Source organism: Echinops telfairi, unplaced genomic scaffold (assembly GCF_000313985.2).
Source record: "Echinops telfairi isolate 266 unplaced genomic scaffold, ASM31398v2 ScPeMD7_7459;HRSCAF=8497, whole genome shotgun sequence".
Lineage (NCBI taxonomy): Eukaryota > Metazoa > Chordata > Mammalia > Afrosoricida > Tenrecidae > Echinops > Echinops telfairi.
In genome coordinates, this window is record NW_022111359.1 from 2667088 (window position 1) to 2686952 (window position 19865).

At 62.2% G+C, this 19865-nt stretch overlaps 5 protein-coding genes across 5 annotated transcripts in view; 3 read left to right on the plus strand and 2 right to left on the minus strand.

Moving 5' to 3' along the window:
* The window catches only part of DOT1L (DOT1 like histone lysine methyltransferase), a 28467-nt gene extending 26756 nt beyond the window's left edge, over positions 1-1711 (plus strand). The window contains exons 26-27 of the mRNA XM_030888291.2: positions 167-818; positions 1649-1711. Coding sequence (XP_030744151.1) covers positions 167-783 — 617 coding nt within the window. The 3' untranslated portion in view covers positions 784-818; positions 1649-1711. The remainder of the gene's footprint in view (positions 1-166; positions 819-1648) is intronic.
* A 2161-nt stretch (positions 1712-3872) lies between these two features.
* Positions 3873-6086, minus strand: PLEKHJ1 (pleckstrin homology domain containing J1). Its single transcript, XM_004714292.2, has 6 exons — positions 5663-6086; positions 5482-5549; positions 5191-5257; positions 4442-4532; positions 4295-4358; positions 3873-4215 (listed from the first exon to the last, which is right to left on the minus strand). The coding sequence occupies exons 1-6, from the start codon at positions 5754-5756 to the stop codon at positions 4150-4152; spliced, it is 450 nt and encodes a 149-aa protein (XP_004714349.1). The 5' UTR covers positions 5757-6086; the 3' UTR covers positions 3873-4149.
* A 153-nt stretch (positions 6087-6239) lies between these two features.
* SF3A2 (splicing factor 3a subunit 2) lies at positions 6240-14879 on the plus strand. The gene is made up of 9 exons (XM_004714291.2): positions 6240-6328; positions 11978-12139; positions 12379-12450; positions 12702-12748; positions 12951-13060; positions 13502-13551; positions 13669-13809; positions 13923-13991; positions 14111-14879. Exons 2-9 carry the CDS (start codon positions 12014-12016, stop codon positions 14771-14773), a joined length of 1278 nt encoding a protein of 425 aa, XP_004714348.1. The 5' UTR covers positions 6240-6328; positions 11978-12013; the 3' UTR covers positions 14774-14879.
* Positions 14880-15359: 480 nt separating this feature from the next.
* Positions 15360-18475, plus strand: AMH (anti-Mullerian hormone). The gene is made up of 5 exons (XM_004714405.2): positions 15360-15777; positions 16231-16373; positions 16484-16592; positions 16668-16836; positions 17518-18475. The coding sequence occupies exons 1-5, from the start codon at positions 15360-15362 to the stop codon at positions 18371-18373; spliced, it is 1695 nt and encodes a 564-aa protein (XP_004714462.1). The 3' UTR covers positions 18374-18475.
* Positions 18476-18839: 364 nt separating this feature from the next.
* Positions 18840-19865, minus strand: part of JSRP1 (junctional sarcoplasmic reticulum protein 1) — a 15066-nt gene continuing 14040 nt past the window's right edge. Inside the window, exons 6-7 of the mRNA XM_004714404.2 lie at positions 19358-19449; positions 18840-19268 (exon numbers count right to left, since the gene is read on the minus strand). Of these exons, the coding sequence (XP_004714461.2) occupies positions 18840-19268; positions 19358-19449 (521 nt within the window). The remainder of the gene's footprint in view (positions 19269-19357; positions 19450-19865) is intronic.

Sequence of the window (19865 nt, forward strand, 5' to 3'; positions counted from 1 at the left end):
GCGGGTGGGCCGGGCAAGGAGCGTGTCCTGGAGGTAAGTACGCTTTGGCTGCTGCCTGCTGCTCTTGTCTGCTCTGACCCACACAGGTGCTGCCTCCGCCGCCGCCCGCCCGCTGCTTGCCGTGCCGGCCACGCGTTGAAGCTGCCTTTCTCTCTCCTGTCCGCAGGTGTCTTTAACCACGCGGTGCCTTCTGCCTCTTCGCATCCGCTCGGAGCCGGTCTCGGCGGCGGGGCCGTCTGTGGCAGCGCCACTCTGGGCTTGGCCCCGCTGCAGGCGGTGGTCAGCGCCTCCCCCGCTTCCTTTCAGGCCCCGTCCTCTGTCGAGACCCGGCCGTCCCTGCTGCCTCCTGCTGCACACCTGGGCCGGCCTCCCCCGCCTCCCCCCACCGCTCCTGCTTCTACTCCTGCTCCTGCGCAGCTCGGCCTGGCCGCCGCTCCGCCTAACACTGCCTTGCCTCCTCCGCCGCTGCTGGCGCCTAGCTCAGAGCCTGTGCTGCTGCAGGGCCTCACGGCGCTCCCCGCTAACCATGCTTTCTTGCCGCACTCCTCGGCCGCCTCCCTGCCACCCACTAACGCCTCTTTGTCCTTCAAGCTCGCTGCCCTGCCGCACAAGGCCGCCCGCCCCTCCCTCACTGTCCACCACCAACCTCTGCCCCGGCTGGCCCTAGCCCCGGCTGCACCCCTCCCTCCGCAGGCCAGCCCCGCCACGCCCGCCGCGGTCTGGGTGTCCCTTGGCATGCCGCCTCCTTATGCCGCGCACCTTTCGGGGGTTAAGCCACGATAAAGAGCTTGCTTAGCTAGCCGTTCGTATTGTGTAAGGTAAGGCCAGAGCCGGGCCTTCACTGGCCTGCAGGGCACAGGCGGGCCACAGGGGGGAAGGTAGGGGGCCGTTCTGCTTAGCCATCCGTCCCGAGAGGCACCGAGGAAGCTGCAGAAGGCCTAGGGTGGGGGGAGAGGATGAAAGCAGGCAGGTCTCGTGAGCAGCGTGGATGGGCTAGGGCATGCCAGCTGTCTGGCGCCTCTCTGGCTGGCGTGTGCCTTGTGTGGTCTGAGGATTTGGCCTGTGCCTTTGGGTTCCTGGACGTTCCAGGGGCTGCTGGGCCCAAGAAGTGGGCACAGGGCACAGAAGGCCCGTGGAGTAGCAGGCACCCCTGGCCTTCAGGGACAGATGGCAGAGTGGATACTGAGCCTGATTTTGGCAATTCAGCGGGCCTATGGGGGTCCCCACTTACGACCTTGTGTCCATGAGACCTAGATGAACCTGTGGGTGGGAAGGCGGGGGCCCAAAGCGGAGGGGTGGGCACCGGGAGCCCATCGGAGTGGATCCACCTAGACACCAGTTGGCTTGGTAGGGTGGGCCCCGAGGAGGCTCAGGTGACCACCAGGGCTCTGGGCCAGCCAGCCAGCAGAGGACCAGAACTTGGCTTTGCCCACAAGAGGGGTGCTGTCTGCGTCGCCGTTTGGCTGCTGGGATCGGGATGGGGGCCTGTGTGGACCAGGCCCTGGGTGCTCGCCCTGCCGGCGTGGCAAGCAAGGAAGGGGGCTGTGTACGCCGTGGTTTCTGCAGGACTGGCCCTGCCGACTGGGGTCTGGCACTGGGTGCTGACAGCTGCTCACGTGGGGTCTCTCTCCCGCTGCCTGCCCCACAGGTAACTAGGACTTCTACCTCAGCCGCACGACTATGCAAGGACGGCGTGGACCAACGCGTGTGCTGCCCCGGTGCTTGCGGCCGCAGGGCCACCACTGGACCTCGGAGGCGACAGGACGGAGAAGCTACTGTGAACCCGCCGTGCGCTGTGGCCCGGGAGCAGCTCCCGCGTGCGCGTTGATAGTTTTAGATAAAGTATTTATCTTTTTTTTTTTTTTAAAGTTAAAGCAACTCTGACCTATTTTATCCCACCGAAGTCACGAGGCGAAGCTCTCAGAAAGACCAGGCCTCCGTGTGGAAGACGCCTGTGGAAACGCCGCGCTGCGGTGCTGCCTGGCCCGGTGCTATCTTGTCCCCAGGCTGTGCCGCTGCCCGCTCTCCTGGTGCTGACTCCGGAGGCAGAACACTCGCGCTCGCTCCCCACGCTGTCACCAGCGGTGCTGTCCATGCACCAAAGGCTGGCCGGCGCATGTTCCTCCTGAGTGAGGGGCCTCCTTGCCCGAGTGTCAGGCCCACCTCTTGGGGCCCCGAGGCCTTCCCATCCCGTCACTGTGAATGCTGTCCAGACGAGATCGGGCCTCAGGGCAGTGAGGTGGCCTATTGCCCCGGAACCTGTTCCAGGGGGCAGCCAGTGGGTGGCCGGGGCCTCTGTAACAAGTGCATTTACTCTGTGGCCCTGGGCTGTCGGGCACGTTGCTGCCAGGCGCTGCTAGTGAGCGGGGCGGGCCCAGGGCCTGTGTGTACAGAAGAGAGTCACGGTGACCGTGACCGTATTTTACAGAGATGGTGAAAGTTTATAAATTTCATAGACTCGACTTCATTTATTTTTAGATTGTATAACGCACAGTAAACTTTAAAAGAGAAAGTACAGGAAGAAGTGGGGTGAGGAAGGGAAAGCCACCTCCTTATTCACATGCACAGATGGCAGGGCCCAGCCACGCGGGAGAGAGGGAGCCAGCCCACCAGAAGCTGGGCATGTGTGCAGGACGGGGTGCTCCCTCCCCCGGACCCTGCTTGACCTGGGCTCAAGGCTCCCACTTGGTGGCAGCTTTGTCTCGTTGGTGCTTGGGAGTGGGCTGTCCCCGGTGCTTCCCCTGACCTTGACCCTTTGGGACCCCCCCCCCTTCTAATCTCAGTTGTGGGAGGGCAGCTTCCTTCTTGCTGTTTGCCTGTGCCAGTGGGGGGTGAGGCTCCAGCCTAAGATTCTGCTTGTTGCTCAAGGAGAAGCCTTGTGCTCAACCCCCTTTCCCCGGGCGGGCGGGCGGGTGTGCTCCAGCAGTAGTCATGGGGTTTGCAGATGGTGCTCTGTCCTGTTTCTAAGCTGCCCTTTCTCAGTGTCCCCTCCCAATCCCCATGTTGGTGCTCACCTCCAGGCCACTCCAGTCCAAGGGCACCACCCTGCTGGGCTCACCCTAGCCTAAAACTCCACTGGGCCCAAGGAAACCCACTGCGCACCCCACCGGGAGCTGCAGGTGCCATGGGGGCTGCACGAGACACTAGATCCTTGTTGACACTTCTGGATGGGGCTAGGAGGGGAGGTGGTGTGGGGATGCTGGCCGCCCGCTCAGTCCCAGCAGGGACTCAGGGGCCGAGTTGGGTGTGAACTTGCTCTTGCTCAGGAATTGAACTCCCGCTGGCTGGCCCTGTGTGCCCCACCCCTCCCACCCCCTGCCCTGGGAGACAGCCACCCGGGGATAGCACCCCACCGTGAATTGTGACATATTTAAGGTTGCTACACCCGTATTTATCTGCACCGAGGGCTGCCCTCTGCTCAGCCTCTGGAGGGAGAGCTTGCTCATCTGGCCGCGTCCCTTGTGGCAGCACAACAGCTTTGCTCTGTCTGCGCCTGACCCAGAGCTTGACTGGCGCCCTCTGGCTGCCGGCCAGCCTCCCTGCACTGCTTCGCCACCTCTAGACGCTGCAATAAACATAGTGGTTTCCACTGAACTGGCTACAGGCATGTTCCTTGTGTTGTGGCTCTGGGGTGGGTTCCACCCCCCCCCCATACTACGGATTTGACCAGCTAATCCAATGCCTGTGGGACTGTCTCATGTCTTGGGTACTGCAGATGGGGTGGTGGGCAATCAGCTATGGAGTCCAAACATGAAAGCCCTTTCCCCTTTTAGTGGATATGGGGGTGTTTCTGTACCCCACCTTACCCGCTTGGGGCAATGCCCCTGTCCAGGAGAGAGCAGGTTGGCCCCTGCAATCAGCACACTGCCCAGTGAGGAAAGAGGTCCGTTTATTTCATCAAGAGGCCCACAGGGGGAAACCCTGCCTGGCACCTAGCCCCAGTAGCAGGGGCATGTTCAGGTGAGCACAGCCCTGGTGCCCTTCACAGCTTGTTTACATTCAGCCTCCGCTGGGAAGTTCCCTGCCACTCCAGGAGGGCTGCTGGGGAGGCGGGCTTCTGGAGGTGGGTGCTGGTATCCAGCTGCCTTATATGGCCCCATGAAGCAGCCAGTCCTGCACCCTACCCAAGGAGGTGCCTCTGGGTCGGGCTCATGCCTTCAAACTGCTCAGCTGGAACCGGGCCTCTTCGGAGATGCCCAGCTGCTCCAGGGGGTCCTAGAAAGGGGGGGGGGCAGAGATGGGGAGAGCTCCAGGCCCCAGGGCAAGGAGCTGGTCGCCCACCCACCTCACTCACCTTGCCTGTCATCTTCTGGATTTCGGTCCTGTAGAAGACCAGGCTCCGCCTCATAAACTCATAGCTGGGGAGACAGAGGACCTGAGCAGGGTGCTCGCCCCAGCTTCCATGAGGATCCCCCACCCCCAGGGCACTCTGCTCCCCCACCTGGCCCTGCTCAGGGCTGTGATCCACTCCTGACACTGCTCCTCGCTGCAGCACTCGAATCGGTACTTCCTCTCCATGTCCTCGAGGAAGCCTGTGGGGAGGAGGAGCAGCCCATCTGTTCCCCCAGATACCACACCGAAGGCCTGGTGCCTACCAGCACTACCCACACCTGCCTACTTCCCAGGCCCCGCCTGTGCCACCAACCCACCCCCTAAGGCACCCAAGAGAGTCCCACAGCAGCCTTCACTGAGACCCCAGCACCAACACCTCACTGCCTTGCTCATTGGCCCTCCACTCTGGAGCACCTGCTCCAACACCACCTCCAGGCAGTTAGGGCCTCTCCACACACCCTGTAACCACGCCTAACGGGGGGCACCTGCCAGGTGCTGAGCGCCACTATCCTCGCCAAAGGGGCCCAGAGGAGTGCGGGGGGGGTCTACCGGTAGGAGGGAGGCATGCCGAAAGAGAATAATGCCCAAGCGCTGAGCTGTAGTTCTTCCCACACCACCCGCCCAGCCACTATCCCTGCGTCCAGCCGGGCCCAGCCTGGAAGGCAAAGTCTGGGCAAGGCCGCTGGGAAGGAGCCCTGCTGGCAGTGGCCTTGGCAGGTGGACAGGTGTGCGGCCCGCCCTAGGGCCTGACCTTGAGCTGCCAGGGACAATGGTCTCTTGTTTCTGGGGAGACAGTTGGAGCCTCGGGAGGTCCGGGACGGGGAGGACCTGGTTGTCCTTGCCCCCAGCCCCACTCACTGATGGAGAAGGCGCTGGGTTCTTCCCGGGTGACTCGGCAATGCTCCAGTAACAAGGCTCCGATGGGCTGGAGGCAGATGAAGGATGGTGGTGCCAGTTAGCCCCTCCCCGGGGTGCCCGCCTCCTCCCCGGCTGGGGGGCGGCTCCCGGGAGGACATCACCAGCGCCCGGCCCCGGGCCTCCACGGCTGGGGGGCCGGTCCCGGGAGGACAGTACCAGCGCCCGGCTCCGGGGTTAAAGGGGGTCAAATGCGGCACCCCGAGCCCGCCCTGCTAGGGGAAGCGCCCCTACCTCGGCCTCGTGCGTCCGGAAGTAGAAGAGGAAATTGGCCACCAGCTTTATCAGCCGCCGCTTCACCACTGCGGGCGCAGAGTGGACTCAGGGTGCGCGGCCGAGGAGCCTCTGCAGCTCCCGGACCCGAGCCCCCGAGACCCGAAGCCGCCCGGCCCACCTCCCGGGTGGTCCCGCTCACCGCTGCCCTTCTTGGGGACCCGCATGCCCAGCTCGGCTGCCATATCAGCCGGCTGCCGGGAGAGCGCCTGCAGCTCCTTCTCGTTGTAGCGCATGATGCCGCCGGGAGGGAGAAAGAGGACGCCCGGCCGCCGCCCTCCCGGCCGCCGTCCCTAACGACGCCGAAAAAGTCTCAGCGTGTCACCCAGGAAGCGCTGACACAGCCAGTGCGCCTGCGCAATGCCCGGGGCTGGTTATCCCGTGCAGGGGTGCAGCCCGCTGGTGTCCCGGCGATGACTGGGGCAAACGGACAGTCACTACCAAAACCATTGGACTCGGGGTGAAAGCAAAAGTCAAAAACCTGGTGGCGCCCTTTAATAAAAAAGGGATTGGCGCAAGCGGCGGGGAATGACAACGTTTGAGGGTCAGTCTCGGACCACCGTTCTCGCGAGAGCAAACCCCGCGCCGGTGGGAGCGAATGCAGAGGGCGTTCGGGGCGTTGTGCGCACGCGCGCTCGGACCGCCGCACTCGAAGGCCCGCCTCCTTTCGCTCCCGCCTTTTATCCGCGCCGCTGGGCGGGCTACGCATGCGCACACTGGAGACCCGGCGCCATTTGCCCCGGAAGTACTTTGGAGGTCTGCGACGCGGGTGTGCTGAACGGAGTGGCGGCGGCGGCGGCTGTTGTAGGTGAGTAGCTGGCCGATCACGGCGAGCCCGGCGGCCACCGAGGGCCCAGATTCACCTGGAAAGGGACGGACGCGTCAAGGAAATCCCTGTGACAGGCCGCGGGGTCTGAGGGTAGAGCGCGCGGCTGCGTGGCGTCCCTCCCTCCCGCCCGGCGCTCGTCCGGCCTTCTGCACCCACGTCATCCGGGCGCCCCGCTCTGCCCCGGCGGGGGGTCCGGCCGGGCCCGCGGACACCCCCCGTGCCCTCGAAGCCCCCCCTGAGGACGACTCGGTGGGGCCGGGGCGCCGAGAGCGGGTCCCGGAAGCCCGCTTCCGTTCCCTTCGCTGGAGCCTGGGGGGTCGGCGGTAACCGGTTGCAGGCGAAGTTCCACTCTCGGGGGTGCGGGTGGGGCTGGCCGGCTCCCGGGAGAGAATTCGCCCCCAACCCAGAGACCCTTCCGTGAGGAGAGACGGCACCGGGAGGGGTTACGATTGAGCGAGCGTGAAACCCGAGCGCGATGCCGCCTCACAAAGGGAGCCGAGCCGGCTGCATTCGGTGTGGGAGCTGGGGGTTCGTTTTCTCAACCGGCCGAGCCCCCCTGGGGTGGCATCCCACGTTGGCGAGGCCTGAAAATACCCGTGCACTGCGAGACCACGGGGTGCGTTCAGCGCCCCGCCCCTCGTACCCGTCTGCCCCTGGAAGCCAACGATGGCCTCGTAGTCCCATACACTGTGCGCCTGGCTTTCTCCCTGGTCAGTAGATGCCGTCAAGCCGGTTCCCACGCCTGGCGACCCCAGGACAGCAAAACGAAACTGCCCCGTCCTCATAATTTAAGTCCATTGCAGCCACTGTGCCTGTCAGCCCATCTTTTTTTTTTTTTTTTTTTTTAATTCAGTCCATCTTCTTCAAGGTCTTTTCCTCTGACCCTGGACCCTCTACTTGTACCAAGCATGGTGTCCTTCTCCAGGGACTGGGCCCTCCTGCTGGCACGCCCACAAGACAGGAGACAGTCTCACCGTGCTCATTCCCAACGCTCACGGCCTACTCTGGCTGTACTTCTGAGACAGATTTGTTTGTTATTCTGGCAGACCTGGGCCTTTCGATATTCTTCATCAGCACCAGCATTCAAGCACCTGATAGACTCGAGTATAAGCTGAGTTTTTCAGCACTTTTTTATTCTGTTTTTGTGGTAAAATTAGGTGCCTCGGCTGATATTCGGGTCGGCTTATACTCGGGTCTATATGGTATGACGATTCTTTACTCTGTCTTATGGTCTTACATCTATATATACATGCATTGTCTTATATCTAAAATAAATATGTGTGTGCATGCGCTTTGAAAAGTCTATGGGGGAAATTCCGTTATCTTTTAATTCCATTTTTTCCACAAACTTTTTTAAGCCTCTGTGTATACTGTTATTATTAGATGTCCTTGCTTCAGCTCATAGTGACCGTATTCACTACAGAACAAAACTGCCCAGTCCTGGACCATCCTCAGAACTGCTGTTCTGTGTGACTTTGTTGTTACTTTTGTCAGTCCCCCCGTTGAGCGTCTCCCTCCTCTTTCCAGACTCTGGGCTTTACCAAGCATGATGCCCTGCAGAGACTGGTCTCCTGACAACACGTCCAAAGTATGTGAGAGAAAATCTCACCATCCTCATTCTTGGGAGCATGCTGGCTTGTACTTCTCCCAACACAGACTTTGTTTTTTTTTTCCTGGCAGCCCAGGGTACTTTGAATATTCTTCACCAGCACCGCAATTCAAAGGCATCAATTACTTGTTGCTTTCTCCTGAAAGCACCAAGATCTTCGACACCTGTCATATGTTTATATGTTCATGTGTTTGAGCAAATTGACCCCCGCCTACCTCACATTTCGCCCCCAGACCCCTCTGTACAGTCCTCCGACTGACAACGCTGCTTGTGGCCGATCCTTGCAGTTGAAGGATTGTCCTGGACTCCCAGCATTGGATTGACTCTGGGTTGTTATCGTCTGCAGTGACATCTCTTCTTTCAGCCCCTCAAGACACATCTGGTTGCTCTTGGGGGTGGGGGGGGGTTGGTGTTCATTTGAGTGCTCAGTTGTCTGAAAATGGCTCTGTTTATAAACACACACACACACCTTAGCTCCCAAAGGAGAAGTTAAACGTTGGGTGGGTATCAAAGATACCTTTTCATCAGGCTTGTGCAGGTGCCTGGGACTTGCTTTCAGCTGGCAGTGGCCACTGACCTTGCTCTCAGTTTCCGCGCTCTCTCATGGCCGCTTCTCTTCCGTCTGGGAGAGGCTTGAGGCTCTCCCTCTGCTCTCCTTGTCAGCTTTTTCTTTTTTTTTTTTTTTAACTTCACGGTCCAGAATTTCATACAAATTCTTGCTTTTCTTTTTCTTTTGTTTGTGTTTTTCTTTTATGTGTGGACTGCTAAAAGGACAAACCGGTATTGGACGTAGGGCCAGAGCACTTCTTAGAGACGAGGGTGGTGAGACTTCTTACATACTTGGGACGCGTTGTCAGGAGAGACCAGGGCCTGAAGAAGCACATCATGCTTGGTAGAGTGGAGGGGCGGCACAAAGGAGGCAGCCCCTCGAGGAGATGGATGGACACAGCGGCCGCATTGATGGGCTCAGGCGATGCAGCTGTGAGCATGCCTCGTGTATTGTTGTGCATACAGTCGTATGGGTCAGAGCCAATTCGATAGCACTGAACTACTACTACTTCCCTTAGGGGCGATCCGCTCGACTCCAGCTCCCTGCTCTCCAGTTGAGTGTTAGTTCCCGTTGTCTTGTTTTGACTTTCCAGAGAGGTCGTTGTTATTTGGCTGGTTAATGTTTGGCCTACTGTAGTGTCTTGGTCCAGTAATGTGGGAGTATGTGTGGGGTGGGGTGGGGTGGGGGGATTCCTCGTTTATTTTTCCTACAAGCCTATTGGTAGGTAAACTCACTGCCGTCAAGTCCTTCCAACTCACAGGGCCCCTGTCGGTATGTGGATGTCCCTATTTGACAGGAGGATTTGACCCCGGCCTGCTGGGCAGTGTCTCCAGCCCCTCCTTCCAGCCTTGGGAGGGAAGGCCGGGTCTGTTGCCGTGCGGCAGGTGCCTTTTCTCCTCCAGGACATGGTGTTTGTGTTTAAGGACAGGCGCGGCTGCAGGGAGAGGAACGGCCATGTGTGCGGCCGCCCACCTCAGGGGCAGACTTCCCGGTTTCCCGGCGCAGGAACCAGGGCGTCAGCTGGCTCCTTTCTGAGAGGCTGTGTCCTGGTCTTTTCCAGTTCCTAGCAGTCTGCACGGTGCATGGCATGTGGCTCCTGCTCTGACTCCGGTCCCCCTGTCTCCCCCATAAAGACCCTGTGTCACACCCAGCAGTGACCCAGGATCACCTCCTACCTCCAGATCCTTCACTTTCTTCCATCCACAAAGGCACTTTTTTTATCACGTGATGGTGGTCTCACTGCCATCAAGTGGATGCCGACTCTCAGGGAGCCCGTGGGTCCGCAAGACTGTAGCACTACAGGGGCAGGGAGCTTCCTCTTTCTCCCAGGAGCGGCTGCTGCTTCCAACCCGTAACCTTGTGGGTAACTGCCCCACTCCTAACCGCTACGCCACCGAGCTCCAGGCGCTGGTGGAAGGTGCCTTCTCATTGGTGCTGATGTAGAGCAGCCCTGCATCAGACAGAGGGAAGCCCTGCGCCATGCTCACAGTTGTCAGGTTTCAGCCCCCTGTGGCAGCCACTGTGACAACCCTCTCGTTGACAGCCTTCCTCTTTGTCGCTGTCTTTTACTTACCAAGCATGATGTCCTTTTCTAGCGGCTGGTTCTCCTGACAGCACGTCCGGAGTACGTGAGGCAAAGTGTTAGCGTCCTGGCCTCTGAGGAAGATTCTTGTTTCCACTTTCTCTAAGACGGGTCTGCCAGTTCGCCTCACGTGCCACGATGTCCTCAGTGTTCCTTGTCGGTACCGAACTCAGATGCTCGCGTTGCTCTGCAGCCTGCTTTATTCATCGCCGGGCTCTCACATGCTTCCCAGACCCGTGACAACCCCATGCCTTGGGGCTGGTGTCACTTCAGGTCACAGGTCAGCAGTTCAAACCCCCCGGCTTGGCTGTCTGATCTGGTAACGATCTACGGTCACTGCGTTGGAAGGGAGCGTAGTAGTTTACAAAGTGGACTGCTGGCTGCCTGCTGACAGGGAGGAGGACTCGGAGCGTGTGCTGATGAAGATCAAGGGCTGCAGCCTTCAGTAGGGAGTTCGGTACGGTTCAGGATCGAAAGCCTCACAACAGAACCAACAGGTAGCATCTTGATCAGTGAAGAAACATACTGATACTGTCCATGTTTCATCTTGCTTGGATCTACAATCAGTGCTTGTGGTAACGGCAGCAGTCAAGAGATCAAAAGAAAGACATACTGCATCAGGTAAATCTGTTGCCCAAGACTTTAGCGTACTGAAAGAAAAGGGTGTTACTTTGAGGACTAAGGCGGACCTGACCCAAATCGTGGTATTTTCCACTGCCTCTTAAGTGTGTGGAAGTTGGACATTGAATAGGGAGATTGGAGAACCGATGCACTTGCACGGTGGTGCTGGCCGAGAATGTTGGCAGTGCCACCACTTCCAGAAGAGCAGGGAGGTTTGCAGTGGAGCATTTTCAGTGTGGCCAGAACGCTCCTTAGGAGGCAGGATGGTGAGACCGTGTCTCGCGTACTCAGGGACTTTGGGCATGTCGTCAGGAGAAGGACAGCATGCTTGGTAACGCGCAGGATGGAGAAAGGAAGGCCTCCCGTGAGATGGACGGACACAGGGGCTGCGACCATGGGCTCAGACGTCAGACCGATTGAGAGGATGGAGCAGGCCGCACAACGTGGCAGTGAGGGTTTGGTTCCTCAGAGTGAGGTTTTCGCTCTCACGGTTTAAAGAAGTCCTGTGCAGCCCTATAGCTTGCTAGCTGCTGCTGCCGGGGCACTGGTTCCGAGTGCAGGCACGGCGGGATCCTGGGCTCCGAGCGTCACGCCACTGCTTGTCGGCCTCTGGGAGGATTTTTGTTTTCTGTGTCATGGTGGGACTCTTCACAGGACTTATCGTGGGGCGGTGGGGGGTGGAAGGTACTCGCTCGTCTTCTGCTTCCACACCCCTCTCCTGGCCCTGTGAGCTGCCCTCGGCAGAGAGGAGGCACTGTTTGTATGATCCCCTCAGGAGCCACAGGTTGGCAGTCAGGGACAGCGCTGTGGGAGGGTATACTTAAGGGACCCAGCTTGACAAGAGCATGCCTTCCTCCGTGGGTCCTCCTGGAAGGGAAGGCCCCACGGGGCGAGTCTCCTGTGCTTTCACAGAGCTGACCACTGGGCCAAAGCAAGTGTGAGAGGTGAGAGGCTGTGACCAACCAGAGGGGCTTGGCAAGGTGGGGTGTGCAGTCTGAGAGAGCTTCCTGGAAGAAGCGAGGCTTGTCTGAGACCTGGAGCCTTGTTGTCCCTCCAGCTGGTCTGCGGGCTGTGTGTCCACTGGCAGGCATGACATCCTCCCCAAGTTCACTGAACGGTGAACAATCTTAGACAAGCATCTCCACTGCAGCAGATTCTGGGGCCCAGCCTCCCACTGAAGCCCTGTCTCCGGCTGCAGGACAAAGGTGGGTCCAAGCTGCAGTGCTTCCTTCTGGAGCCTCACGGTGCCTCCTCTGTGTCCCCCAGCTTCCTCTTGTGTGCTGACGCCCCGAGACCGCCACCATGGACTTCCAGCACCGGCCCGGGGGCAAGACTGGGAGCGGGGGCGTGGCCTCCTCCTCAGAGAGCAACCGAGACCGGAGGGAGCGCCTGCGGCAGCTGGCCCTAGAGACCATCGACATCAATAAGGTGAGCTTCCTGCCCACAGGTGGCACCCCCAATTTCCCTCGGCCTCCTGGCCCGTTGGAGGGAAGCCACCCAGCAAACTGGCCCTGGGCGGAGGCCTCTGTGTCCTGTGGGTGGGGGTGGGCAGAGGCAGGGGCTCTCTGCATTGCTGATGGGGAGCCGAGTGAGCAGCGTCCAGGTGACTGCTGCCCTGCTGGGGACTTCAGCCTTGACAGAGGGCCTGTCCCCTTGTTCCCCTCCAGGACCCGTATTTCATGAAGAACCACCTGGGCTCCTACGAGTGTAAGCTCTGCCTGACACTGCACAACAACGAGGTAGGTGCCCACTCCCCGCCCCTCCCGACAGCTCCTGCCGCCCGCAAGCAAGCCCATCCACTGTTCTCTCCAGCAAGGGGGGGTGGGGGGGTGCCCACCTTGCTGAAATCTCAGCCCCCAGACTGCAGCGCCATGGCTGTCTGCCCTTCCTGCACATGGGTGAGCATCTGCTCACCTCTCACAGGGCCCTCGGGGGTAGGGGGATCCCCTGATGGCCATGCCCTATCCACATGGTGTTTCTCTCCCTCCAGGGCAGCTACCTGGCACATACGCAGGGGAAGAAGCATCAGACCAACCTGTGAGTCCCTGAGGGGGTGGGGAAGGGGGTGCATCACTGTGTTTGTGGGCATGTGTCTGTCATGAGACCTGGGGAGCCAGGACAGACAGGAACGGGCTCCTTACCTCTGCCACGCTGCACGTGGTAACTTGTTTGGGATCACCCAGCGGGCTGCCTGCACCTGGGCTGCAGCCTCAGCCACGTCCTGTCCCCCTACCCACAGGGCTCGACGGGCCGCCAAGGAGGCTAAAGAGGCCCCAGCCCAGCCCGCCCCAGAGAAGGTCAAGGTTGAGGTGAAGAAGTTTGTGAAGATCGGCCGCCCTGGCTACAAAGGTGTGTCTGTCTGGGTGGCAGCTGGTACCAGTCATGAATGGGTCCTTTGGTGGGCCTGAGCCCTGCGCTGACGCCCCCAAGCCTCTCCCAGCCAGCCTGTCACAGCCACTCCCTGTGGTCCTTGGCACCTGGCTCTGTGCTTGCTGGATCAAGCACTGGAGTGGGGGCACCCCCAATGCTCACAGCCTTGGGCTACTGAGCGCCCTGTGGGATTCATTGGAGGGGTTTGAGGTTAAGGCATCAGTTTGGTGGCTGAGGAGATTCCCATCACCACCCCCAAACCCTGCACACCTGTGTCCCCCCGGTAGTCAGGGTGCTGGGTGGCACCTGCCCCACACACTCAGGCAGCTTCCAGCCTCACTGGTGTAGTTGGGGGGCAGGCCACCACATGCTCTTGACTCCTGGGAGGACAGCTCCCTGGACTGTACTCTTGTTTTACAGTGACCAAGCAGAGGGACACAGAGATGGGCCAGCAAAGCCTGCTCTTCCAGGTGAGGCCCAGCCCCAGGTCTCCTCAGCGGGGGTGGGGTGGGGGCTGCTGGGAAGAAGGTACTACCCGTTCTCCATGTGTGTGTGTGTGTGTGTGTGTGTCCCTGCCCCACCCCCAGATTGACTACCCAGAGATTGCAGAGGGCATCATGCCACGGCACCGCTTCATGTCCGCCTACGAGCAGCGGATTGAGCCCCCCGACCGGCGCTGGCAGTACCTGCTGATGGCCGCCGAGCCCTACGAGACCATTGCCTTTAAGGTGAGGCGTGCAGGGGGTGTGCCCAGGGATGAGGCCATTCCCCGGCCTCGGGGGGTTTGCCTGGCCCCCTGTGAGCATGCCACGTTGGCTGAAGGCCCCTCCCGCCCATCCAGGTGCCCAGCAGAGAGATTGACAAAGCCGAGGGCAAGTTCTGGACCCACTGGAACCGGGAGACCAAGCAGGTGAGTTGTCCAGAGAAGCCCCGACACTGGGCCGGGTGGGCACGGGGTGAAAAGCATGACGTGGTACCGGACCACTGAGTGCACGTGGTTCACTGCTCCCCCTTCCTCCCCGCCCCTAGTTCTTTCTGCAGTTCCATTTCAAGATGGAAAAGCCCCCTGCACCGCCCAGCCTCCCCGCCGGCCCTCCCGGGGTGAAGCGACCCCCACCCCCCCTGATGAACGGAATGCCCCCACGGCCACCGCTACCAGAGACGCTGCCGCCACCCCCACCAGGAGGTCTGCCTCTGCCACCCATGCCTCCCACGGGGCCTGCACCCTCCGGGCCTCCTCAGATGCCTCCACCAGCCCCTGGAGTCCATCCCCCAGCCCCAGTAGTTCACCCACCAACTTCAGGGGTTCACCCCCCAGCACCAGGGGTACACCCCCCAGCACCCGGAGTACACCCACCAACTGCTGGAGTCCACCCTCAGCCTCCAGGGGTACATCCACCTGCCCCTGCTGTTCACCCTCAGGCCCCTGGGGTACACCCACCTGCTCCTGGTGTCCACCCAGCAGCCCCAGGAGTTCACCCCCAGGCACCAGGAGTGCACCCCCAGGCACCAGGGGTGCACCCTCAGGCTCCAGGGGTTCACCCACAGCCTCCTGGGGTTCACCCACAGCCTCCTGGAGTGCACCCCTCAAACCCTGGGGTGCATCCCCCGACTCCCATGCCCCCGATGCTGAGGCCCCCACTCCCCTCCGATGGCCCTGGGAGCCTCCCACCCCCTCCCCCAGGCAACTGAAGGGCTTCCCCAACCCCTGTATGTTTGTGCAGAAAGCAGTGGTTGGTTTTGTAGAGCTGTGTGCAACCTTGGTGTGTTCAATAAAGTCTCCTGTGGCCTTGTGCAATGGTGTGTCTGATGTGGGGGCTCAGCCGGGCTGGGATGCTTCGTTTTCTCGCTCCCATTGCTACGGTGTAGGAGCCGCTTAGTGGCAGGGATGCTGCTGAGAGAGAGGTCCTACCCACTGGCGATGTTGGGGTTCACCTACCCCATCACCTTGGGGCCCAGGATTCGGGTCTTGGCTCAGCCCCAGGGCTGCCCAGCTGCACAGGCCTTCCACTAGGCCAGACCTGTTTGTGGCCTAGTTGGCCGCTTCCTGGGTGGGGGAGGGGAGAGTCAAGGACGCCTTGAGGAATCCGGTCAACAGGCTGAGGTGAAGATGCTGGGGAGAGGCGAGATAGCCGGGAATAGGACAGAGCACACCCTGTGAGGACGCCTCCCCCGGGCCTGGGCTCTGGGCTGCCCCCCAAGGTCACCTCCACAGGCAGGCGGGGCCCTCCCCACGCCCAGGCATGCAGGGAAGCGCCCATATAAGCACAGCTGCCCGATGCCCAGCACCACCATGCACGCCTCATCACCCTTTGCTCACCTGCTGCTGATCGCGCTGGGGGCCCTGAGTGCCCTGGCCCTCCCCGGGAAGCCGGCCGCAGGCCCCAGTGACCTCATCTTCCAAGAGGACTGGGCCTGGCAGCCCCAAGACAGTCCTGGGCACCTGTGTCTGATGTCACTGGGTTGGGGCAGCAACAGGACCCAAGCTCCCCTGCAGGTGGTGGGTGCCCTACGCACCTACGAGCAGGCTTTCCTGGAGGCAGTGCACCACGCCCACTGGGGCCCCCGAGACCTGGCCACCTTTGGACTCTGCTCCCTGGGTGACAGCCAGGGGACCCTGGACGCACTTCAGCAGTTGGGCACCTGGCTCAGGGCACCCGGGGTGCAACGCCTGGTGGTCCTGCACCTGAAGGAAGGTATGTGGGGGCCAGCTTATAGCTGGGCAGCATCTCCCAGAGACGTGGGTGCTGGCAGACTGCCCCACCTCTCCCACAGAGCCGACCAAGATGCCCCTCCCGCTCGCCCGCATGGCCAGGAGAAAGCCACGGGTGGGTTGCGCTGTACCCCATCACCGTTTCAGCAAGGGAGAGCCGCAAACACCCACAAGGTGCGGGGGGAGGGGGGGAAGGAGGGGTGAGCTGGCCTGTCCATGCAGCCACCATAGATGGAGAGAGACCCGTTTCCTCTGGAACTCTGAGGATTCCCTCCGGATGTCCGGAGACCCTAACGGTCTAGGAGCCATGGGGGAACAGCACCCCTACCTGTATCTTCCCTGAAGCCTGGCATAAGGGCTCCACCCTGCAGCAGATGGGTCTGGGGGTGGGCCTAGACCAAGGTGGCTCAGGTGTCCCTCTCCCTGCTGTGACCAGTGTCATGGGAACCCACACTGTCCATGAGTTTCCAGGAACCCCTGACCAGAGAAGCCGGCCCCCTGCACAAGGCCCTGCTGGTGCTGTACCCCGGGGCCGCCCTCTCAGTCACCATCTCAGGAGCTGGGCTGCTGGGCACCCAGGTACGGCCAGACCTTCACAGGGGGCGGGGTGGGGGTGGAGCGTGGCAAGCGGTGCTTCCAGGTTAGGTTGGGCATCAATCTACTCATCATGGGCATCCCCATCTCCGCAGAGTCTCTGCTCATCCAGGGGCACCCGCTACCTGGCACTGGCTGTGGACCGCCCAGAGGGTGCCTGGCAAGGTACTGGGCTGAACCTGACCCTGCAGCCACACACAGATGGTAGGTGGCACAGGAGCTGGCAGGGGGAAGCAGGATGCCCCGGGACTCTGCCCCTGAGCCGTTCCCCCGCCACAGGTATTCCCCTGAGCACAGCCCGGCTGCAGGCACTGCTCTTTGGCACCGACCTGCGCTGCTTCACACGAATGACACCGGTCCTGCTGCTGCTGCCGCCATCGCTGAAGCCCCAACCCACACCACTGCCGGCACATGGCTGGCTAGACTGGGTGCCGTTCCCATCGCCCAGGTACAGGTCCAAGCCAGGATGGGGTGCTGGGGTGGGGGGGCTGGGAAAAGGGGGCACAGGCAGGCCCAAAGTGCCGAGGAGTGTCTAAGAGTGCAGGGTGCTGGGTGAGGGATCTGTGGGTACAGGGTGCTGGGGGTGTAGTGTGAAGGTGCTAGGTGCTAGGAAGGGTCTTGAAGGTGCAAGGTGTTGGGAAAGGGGATCAGGGTGCTAGGAGAGGGGTCTGAGGGTGTAGGGTCCTGGGAGGGAGGTGTGAGGGTACAGTAGGTCTGAGGTACAGGTTACTAGGAAGAAGGGTCTCTGCACCCTTAAGGGATTGAGGGAGTCCTTAGTGTTCCGGAAAGAGGGAGTTTAGGGTGTATGGGAAAGAGGATCCAGAGTGCTAGAGGAGACTGTAGGGGTGGGGGTGGGGGTGTGTCAAGGGTGATGGGGATGTGGGTGGGTGCAAAGGCCCAGAATGCTGGGTTGGGAGAGTATGGGGGCTCCAAGTTGAAGAGAGGGGGAGAAGGCCAGGGGATGTGGTCTAGGCTGTTCTGGAGTAGGGTGGGGTGCTAGCTGCGGAGCAGCAGAGGCTGTCAGGTTGAAAGAAGGCACCCTGGGAAGAAAGGAGGGGCCAGGAGGTCTAGAATGCAGGGGAGGGGCATTGGGCGCCACTTGGCATCTGCTTACTCTGCCCCGCCCCAGGCCTTCACTGGAGCCCACGGCCCCGCGCAGCTCGGACCCTTTCCTGGAGACCCTCACGCGCTTGGTGCGCACACTACGGGGTTCCCCAGGTCCGGCTTTGGCGCCGCGCCTGGCCCTGGACCCAGGGGTGCTAGCCGCTCTCCCGCAGGGACTCCTCAACCTATCGGACCCCGCTGCGCTCCAGAGCCTGCTGGACGGCGAGGAGCCGCTGCTGCTGCTGCAGCAGCCACCGCTGGCCAGTGACACCGCGCCCGCAATGGACCCCGCAGGGGAGGCACGGTGGACGGCGGGCCTGGCGTTCCGCGTGGCCGCCGAGCTGCAGGTGGAGGCCGCCGCGCTTCGGGGCCTCCCAGGGTTGCCGCCCGCCGCTGCACCATTGTTGGACCGCCTATTGGCGCTGTGCCCTGGGGGCACCAGCGCGGATGGCCCCGAACGGCCGCTGCACGCACTGCTGCTGCTGAAGGCGCTGCAGGGCCTCCGCGCCGAGTGGCGCCGGCGTGAGCGGCGCGAGCGACCTCACCGTAGCTCGGGCGCGGCTCCCGGCGGCGAAGGGCCGTGCGCGCTGCGCGAGCTCGTCGTAGACCTGCGTGCCGAGCACTCTGTGCTCATCCCGGAGACCTACCAGGCCAACAACTGCCAGGGCACGTGCGGGTGGCCGCAGTCCGACCACAGCCCGCACTACGGCAACCACGTGGTGCTCCTGCTGAAGATGCAGGCGCGCGGCGCCGCCCTGGCGCGACCGCCCTGCTGCGTGCCCACGGCCTATGCCAGCAAGGTGCTCATCAGCCTGTCCGAGGAGCGCATCAGCGCACGCCACGTGCCCAACATGGTGGCCACAGAGTGCGGCTGCCGGTGACCCAAAGGGCCTGGTGTGCCCCTGTCCGTATTTATTCTGTCCCCACACCAAACCCCAATAAAGACCAACGCGCGCGCCCTGCAGTGCGCATCCCGAAGCATATCCACTGTGCCACCAGGGCGCCTTCCGCCCCTACGGGCACACAGGCCTGGCAACCCCTCGCCGCGGACGCAGCTGGGAAAGCTGTGTGGGGCAGTTCAGCTCCGTAGCACAGGGCCCCTGGGAGTCAGAATCCATGTGGGGGCATCGGGTTGGGGTTCATGTCTGGTTGGGCGCCTGCCTCCTTCTGGGCCTCTCCTCCCTCAAGCTGGGTACGGGCGAGACACACCTCCCTCTCTCACACCCCCTCCCGCCCCCTCACCCCCCCGCCCCCATCCCAGCTCCCCGTCTCCATCATCCCATTCTGGGCTACGGGTGCAAAACAGCTGGCATCAACCCGGCGCAGGCACCGGCTTTATTCCGCTCTCTAGGGCGCATGCTCCGCTCGGTCCCGCCCCTTTCCGGGGCGGGGCCTCTGGCGCGCGGGCCGCCCCGCCTCTTCCGAGGAGGTTGAGCCGCTCTTGGAGGCCCAGGTCGGCCTCGGGCCGGAGTCCCGTGTCCACGGCTGGTGGCCCCCGGGGCGAGACTCCCGGCGCCCGGGTGGCGCTCCTCGCATCACCCTGTCGGCCCGCGGCCTCTCCTCCCTCCGGGGCCTCTCCCTCCGCGGCCTCTTCTCTTTCCTCGGCTTCTCTTTAGGGCCTCGGTGCACCTGGGCGTCCTCAGTGGCCTCCCCGGCGGGCTCTCTGGCCTCCTCTTCCGCTGCCGCCCCACTCCCGGAAGCCTCCGGCCTGGCCTCGGCCTCGAGCTGGGGCGCGGGTGGCCCGGTGGGTGGCGGAGGCCAGGCTACAGGTTTCAGCTGCAAGGCGGACAGTGGGCCGTGGGTCAGCGCCGCCTCCCCGCCCGGGAGCGCGCGCCACCTCCGGGTCACCTGTCGGAGGCGCTTACCTGGGGCGGCTCCGATGCCTTCGGGGCGGCGCCTGGTGGGACCCAGGGCTCAGGGGCAGGAGCAGGGAAGGCCTCCTTGCCTGTCACGGCGTCTGAGGGGCAGAAGGAGGGGTGGAACACAACCTGGGTGAAGACAGGCGCCCCATCCACCCCTGTCCTGGCCCTTAGCGAGCCCGCCTCTAGCCAGGGAAGGCGCTGCCCTGGGAAGGGGCTCCGGCGGCCTCTCTGCTGCGGACGCGTCCCTTTGCCCGCCGTCCCCTCTGCAAATGGATCGCCCCTGGGGCAGGGCCGCTGGAAGGGGATGCAGGAGGGCCTCTGGGGAGCCCTCGCCCCTGTGCCTAGGGAGGGTGCAAGACTGGAGGAACACATGGCCCACCCCGCGACCCCAAGGAGGAGGGATGTTTGTGGTCAAGGGCCCCCCACCACAGGTGTGACCCTAGGAAGGTCTCACACCCCCAAAGCAGACCCAGTGCGGGGCGCAAGCTCCGCCCCTTAGGGGAGCTGCACA

Coding starts and splice junctions, on each gene's coding strand:
- SF3A2 (XM_004714291.2), top strand. CDS start 12,014: ATGGACTTCCAGCACCGGCCCGGGGGCAAGACTGGGAGCGGGGGCGTG. Junction 13,810..13,922: donor ACGAGACCATTGCCTTTAAG/GTGAGGCGTGCA, acceptor CCGCCCATCCAG/GTGCCCAGCAGAGAGATTGA. Junction 13,992..14,110: donor GGAACCGGGAGACCAAGCAG/GTGAGTTGTCCA, acceptor CCCCGCCCCTAG/TTCTTTCTGCAGTTCCATTT.
- AMH (XM_004714405.2), top strand. CDS start 15,360: ATGCCCAGCACCACCATGCACGCCTCATCACCCTTTGCTCACCTGCTG. Junction 15,778..16,230: donor GGTCCTGCACCTGAAGGAAG/GTATGTGGGGGC, acceptor TGCTGTGACCAG/TGTCATGGGAACCCACACTG. Junction 16,593..16,667: donor CCTGCAGCCACACACAGATG/GTAGGTGGCACA, acceptor CCCCCGCCACAG/GTATTCCCCTGAGCACAGCC.
- PLEKHJ1 (XM_004714292.2), bottom strand. CDS start 5,756: ATGCGCTACAACGAGAAGGAGCTGCAGGCGCTCTCCCGGCAGCCGGCT. Junction 5,258..5,481: donor TCCGGACGCACGAGGCCGAG/GTAGGGGCGCTT, acceptor ATCTGCCTCCAG/CCCATCGGAGCCTTGTTACT. Junction 4,216..4,294: donor TCCAGAAGATGACAGGCAAG/GTGAGTGAGGTG, acceptor CCCCCTTTCTAG/GACCCCCTGGAGCAGCTGGG.